Consider the following 6,534-nt stretch of genomic DNA (forward strand, 5'->3'; position numbering starts at 1 on the left):
CCTCCAAGATAATACTCATCATTTACCTTTCTCTCCAGATCCTGACATTATCTTTCTTGAGAATTTTTCAAAATCCTACCTAAACACAAATTCATCTCTACATCAATCACATTTTACTATTACACCTCCTCACAATCCCTGGCTCTCCCAACCCAACAGAGTTATCATAAAATGTTAAAAAATAGGAAATTTTCAACCTAAATAATATTTTGGTTTTGAAATGTTTTCTTTCTATTGTTTGACTAGTATACTTACAAAATTTATACCAATTTGTTTTACATAGGCAATAGCAAAACTTAAGTGGAGATAAGCTATGAGACGTGAATTTGATGCTCTAATAAAGAATGTGATGTGGTCTTTTTATCTAAGTATAAATGGTAAAAATGTTGTAAGGAATAAATATGTATTCAAAATTAAAAGACATCCTGATGGCATCATTGAACATTGCAAAGCTAGACTTGTGGTAAAAGACTTTGATAAAAAAAAAATCTAATATCAACTACTTTGACACTTTCATTCTAATAGTCAAATCAATTATGGTTCGATTGATTTTATAAATTATAGTAACATTTAGGTGGAAAATTAGATGTCTCAATTGCATTCTTACATGGAATCTTTGATGAAGAAGTTTATATGAAACAACCTCAAGGATTCATTTATGAAAGTTAGCCTGATCTAGTGTGTCATTTTCATAAATCTATTTATGGCCTCAAACAAGCTCTAAGGGCTTGGTTTTAAAGGCTATCCCTGTAATGATTGGAGCTTGGTTTTGAGGAATTCATAGTTGATTATTCTCTGTTTACATTTTGTATTAATACATTAATTTTTTTTGTTGGTCTATGTAAATGATATAATTATCACTGGATCCAACCTTTCTATCATTCATTCGTTCATTAACAACTTGAAGATAAAATTTAATCTTAAAGATTTTGGGTAGTTGAGTTATTTCTTTGGTATTGAAGCATAAAGAAATAATGAAGGACTTCATCGCAGACAATCTAAACAAATCTTAAATCTTTTTTATATCACTAAAATGATAGGTGTTAAACCTCTAGCTTGTCCTACAATTTTAAAAAGTAAGCTCTCCTCTACTAATGACACATTTATGTTGGATTCTACTGAATATAAGCATGTGGTAGGTGCCTTGCAGTATTGCACCCATTACACTTTCATATATTTCTTATACAGTAAATCGGTTATGATAATTTATGTATAGTCCACGAGACTCTCATTGGATGACAACTAAGAGGGTCTTTCACTATTTAAAATATGCAATTGACTACGACTTATTTTATGCACCTTTAATTGTCGACTTAAATGTTTTATGTGACTCGAAATGGGTTGGAAATCTTGATGATAGGAGAAGTACTAGTGGAATCAATATTTTTCAAGGCAAGAATTTAATATCATGGTGTGCCAAGAAATAAGGTGTTGTCTCGCGTTCAACTAGATAAGTGGAATACTAAAGCATGGTTTTAGCTATAACATAGGTTTACTAGATTAAAATGTTAATGAAAGAGCTCCATATTTGTTTTTCATCACCTTCTACTATCTAGTGTGATATCATTGGAGCACTAATCTTAGCTTTAAATCTAGTCTTCCATGCCCGAACCAAGCATGTGGAAATTTACTATCATTTTATTAGACAAAAGGTAGTAAATAAAGATATTAGAGTCAACCATATCTTTACTAAGGATCAATTGACATTTATATTTATAAAAGGGCATACTACAACTAGATTTTAATTTCTAAGATTTAAACTCATGGTTTGTAAACTACTCGTCAGTTTGTAGAAGGTGTTAGAGTATATATTGACATAGTAAAAAATAAGTTGCAAGAATCTAATAATTAATTGCATAAATCAAGTTAGTTTAGTTATATAGCAATAGATGAAACATCTCCATATTTTTCTGATTCTGTTGAACCAACATATTAATATTAGTTGAATAATCTCATTATACTATTTAACTTTCTCTTGTTTGTTACATGTAACTCTCTTGTATATTAGGACTATATACAAGGTAAAAAACAATAAAGCTAATTAGTTTAAACATTTTCTTTATTATTTTTGTTTGTTTATTTTCTTTATAGGAGTTATAGAATGTTTTCAAGGATGTAACTTTAAATTTTAATAATAAAAATAATGATATTAAATAATGTTTTAATAAAAAATTAAATATACAATTAATGTTGAGAAAATCTAAGTGTAGAAAAGTTTTATCGTTTTCAAAGATTGTTAGATTTGTTCTATATAATTTGTTTTCTATATAGAAAGGGTATTTTTAAATCAACATTAACATTTATCTTTAAAACATTTTAAAGTTACAAATTTCATATTCACTCAATATATTTATAAATATTAAATTCTTTTTATATAATTATTATAAAACTTAAACTAAACAAAATAGGGAAGAAATAGATTTATTTAAGCCTGAGACAACTATTAGAGTTACATATTAATTAGTTAAGCCTTTAAAGCACAGTTATATAACCTGATTTAACCTGAAGGGCCAACTTAGTAATTTAGACCCTAACTGAGCTTGTTTTTATTTTGATTTCGTTAGAAAGATTACTTGGTTAAACTTGATTGATTAAGCTGACAAAACTAAATTTATATGAGATTTGGTAGGTAAACTCCAATAATTTTATTTTTAATTTTTATTTAAAATGATATTATTTTAATATTATTAAAAAATCATTCAAATTAACATCATTTTATTTTAAAAAAAACCTGAAACAATTTTCTTTTAAAATTAATTCCATAAATTCACGATCCAAGTCTGGTTATAATATCCGTGCTTTAGAAAAATTAAACAACTATTTGTCAATAAATATTTGTGTTGACTAAAAGTCCAGTCGGTCCCACAGTCACGAGATGTACATCGATTTACCTGCGATACGTGACAAGTACCTCAAAATATTTAAGGGTTCTAAATTAGTATGCAATCGGTTTCGACAAACAGTGAGCAATAGTAGAATCACAGGGCTGTAACATCTCTTCTCACAACAGTCACTAAACAACAAATGACTTGTACCTGACCCGTCAATTATAATTAACATCGACGGTGGAAAAATTGCCGTGACCACAAACTCTCACATCAAGCATTTCACACTATTCAAATCTAGACCCTGTACTGTAATCACAGTTAAAGAAAAAAAAAACAAGGACGGTAGATTTAATCATTTATCAACACCTAACCATAGTTAATTTTACCTAACCATAGTTAAACAAAGCAAGTTTATAATCCTCGCTCACCATGTCCTCCTCAACTCCTCAATCCCACGCCCGCTTCCATAACCGCATGCTATGTGCAAACCATGATGATCGGAGAACATCCTCATCACCATCCAAATCCCACCGTCCAAATCCCTCAATGGGACCCATACGATGACCAAACAACATCACCATCACCGTCAACAATCCCCTCTTCTCCATTCACCAACTTCAATGCGCTCGACTCCCTGACGGCACTTCACCGTTACCTTCCGTCAAACGAGCCAGACCCATCCTTTGAAGACGAGCTAGACTTACCAGTGGATGCGTTCTCATGCGATCACTTCCGTATGTACGTGTTCAAAGTGAGAAGGTGTGGACGTGGTCGGTCGCATGACTGGACTGAATGTCCGTACGCGCATCCTGGAGAGAAAGCTCGGCGAAGGGACCCACAAAGGTATCATTACTCTGGAACGGCCTGCCCTGAATTTCGGAAAGGCGGTTGCAAGAAAGGAGATTCTTGTGAGTTTGCTCACGGTGTCTTTGAGTGCTGGCTCCATCCTGCCCGTTACAGGACTCAGCCGTGTAAGGATGGACCTGCTTGTCGCCGCAGGGTCTGCTTTTTTGCTCACACTCCCGAACAGCTTAGGCTCCTTCCTCAGCATAGTCCTAAAGGAAACGGATCCGGGTCGTGGGAACTTGATTTTGGGTCCCTGGTTATGCATCCTCTCGACTCTTACCTGACAAAAGCTGGGTCTTTTGTTTCATCTCCAACCTCGATTTTGACTTCTCCGCCAGTTTCTCCACCATCTGATTCGCCACCGATGTCACCAGTCAGTCCACAGGTGATCGGCGGGTCTGGATCCGGGTCTTTTAATTCCATGAGTGAGCTTCTTGCTTCTATGCGGGGATTGCAGCTTGGGAAGATGAAAATAGGGTCTCCTGTTGGTTCTTGGGGGGTCCAATCCGGGTCTAGATTTGGGTCGCCACGTGGGTCATCGCTGCGACCCGGGTTCTGCAGCCTGCCTTCTACTCCTACTAGAACAATGGTAACTCGGTCTGGACTTGGCCAGCTGGATATCTGGGGAGATAGTAGTACTTGCGAGGAGGAGCCTGCAATGGAGAGGGTGGAGTCTGGGAGAGATTTGAGGGCGAAGATATATGCAAAGCTGAGTAAAGAGAACTCACTGGACCCTGATCGAGTTGAGTCTGCTGTTTCCGGGCCAGATGTTGGGTGGGTTTCCGAGTTGGTGAAGTGAAGTTTCCAAATTTTTGTTAATTTTGTTAATGGGGTTTAATCAAATTCTGTGGCCCATCGATTCTTCTGACTTTTGTGAATATGAAGTTGATGATTTGGTGTAAATATGAAGTTGTAGATGGGGAGAGAGATCTCAGTAGTCTCTCCGTTTTGTGGCATTCGAGAGGAGAACGAAGACAAGATGCAAACTTTTTCTTATACAGAAAAATGAAGTATTTCCCAGGGGCTGCCGGAGAATGGGTAGCGGCTTGTTGATCATTCTGTTTATGAATTGTATTTTGAATTATCATTCTGTCTAATTTCCCGGATATTATTTTTATATCTGTAAGTTGCCCTATGTTTACTATTCTAATCAATGTAATGTTATATCCAGTGAAATTTATTGCTGTCATCTACCAGTTTTTCGGCACTGTTCAAGACCAAAATACTGGAGATTTTCTGGACCATATGGTGGTGTGGGAAGAAAAATGATGGTGGGAGAAGTTGCAGCTGGAGTTCATGTGATAGGAAGAGGAAAGGGATGATTTTGTTTCAAATTCCATGTTGTTTAAGGTTTTTCCCCTGCTGCTGTTCATGACCTCAGTAACATGTATAAAAAGGATGAATAAATCAATGAAAATCAGAGAGTCGTATGTATTTTCAGCCATGAGGAAAGAACACGCAATGGCTACACTACGATTCCTGTTGATTTGTATTTTTTCTTGAATAAGACATGATTTTCATATCCCTGGAAGTAGAGTGTGGATGATGATGACATAGCAGCAGCAGCAGCAGCAGCAGCAGCGGCAGGCAGCCAGTAGATGACCTTTTCGTCCGAGTTTATCAACATTATTATTATTGACAAATTAAAGGTGAAATCAATTGCTTTGATTAATTAGGTGTTACCCATTGCATTATCTTCTACGTTCAAAGAACCATATCGGGTCATGTCCACATAGGATTTGGATGGTTGACGTGGATGTTGTGAACAGATAGAAACCCGTCCTTATCTGCTGAAAATCTTTAAAGTTATCTCCTCGGTGCCACTTGTAATTGAGACCAAATTGCTTAACTTTTGCGAATTTATTTAAAGATTTAATGAAACTCTCTTTCAGTTGATGTGAAAGTTATGGAGACACAAGTTACGCTAAAGACAGGCGCCACTAACTATGGTCTCTGTAGGGCCCATTGCAAAATAAATCCGGCTGCTGTGTTCGGTTTCGCCGTAGGATAAATATATTGTTTTTTAATGAATATATTAAAATAATATTGTTTTTATTTTTTATATTATTGTTTTAATAATCTGAAAATATTTAAAAAATTAATTTAAATAAATAAATAAAATTAATTAACTTTTGATATATTTTTTAAAATATAAAAAAAAACTAGCTAAGCACACTTTAAAAAACAAATCGATAAATTAGCAATCCATCAACAAATAGCTCAGTTGAACACTTTAAGATCTTTTCGATCATATTAAGAATGTTATTAAACTATGATGGGTAGCTTAACTTGTTAGATTTTGAATTTATTTGTTAATGGTTACGAGTTTGAGTATTCTTAGAACCACTAGAAGCTTACATATTCGTTAATTTTAGGACTCGTGGAATTAATTAAGATGCGCATAAGCTGGTCCAAACATCCACGTTAATAAAATAAACAAGAAGTTATTAACAGAATTTTAATGTCTCTATAATCTCTCCTTTTTTTCTTTTTTGTCATTGCTAATCAATTTAGGGTAACTTTTTAAAAATCATAGTTATGTTATTTTTCCAAAACAAAATCTAGCCCGTTTTAGATTACAATAATTTTTATTTTTAAATGTTTTATTTTTAAAGATATATTAAAATAATTTTTTTAAAATTTTTATTTATATTAACATATCAAAACGATCCAAGATTATAAAAAATTCAAATTTTGTTGAAATTTTAATTTAGAGTTTGTTTAGAATTGCGGTGGTGATTGTTTTTTAAAATGTTTTTCACTTTAAAATATATTAAAATAATATTTTTTTATTTTTTAAAATTAATACAAAAAATAATATAAAAACACAAAAATTAATTTATAATAATTTTTTTTAATT

The 6,534-nt window shown here is 33.3% G+C and overlaps 1 protein-coding gene across 1 annotated transcript; it reads left to right on the forward strand.

The window, feature by feature from the left end:
• The first annotated feature begins 3,187 nt into the window (after nt 1-3,187).
• LOC7463728 (zinc finger CCCH domain-containing protein 20) lies at nt 3,188-4,863 on the forward strand. The gene has a single exon (XM_024590190.2). It carries the CDS (start codon nt 3,319-3,321, stop codon nt 4,471-4,473), a length of 1,155 nt encoding a protein of 384 aa, XP_024445958.2. The 5' UTR covers nt 3,188-3,318; the 3' UTR covers nt 4,474-4,863.
• The last annotated feature ends 1,671 nt before the right edge of the window (nt 4,864-6,534 follow it).

Source organism: Populus trichocarpa, chromosome 18 (genome assembly GCF_000002775.5).
Source record: "Populus trichocarpa isolate Nisqually-1 chromosome 18, P.trichocarpa_v4.1, whole genome shotgun sequence".
In the NCBI taxonomy this organism is placed as follows: domain Eukaryota; kingdom Viridiplantae; phylum Streptophyta; class Magnoliopsida; order Malpighiales; family Salicaceae; genus Populus; species Populus trichocarpa.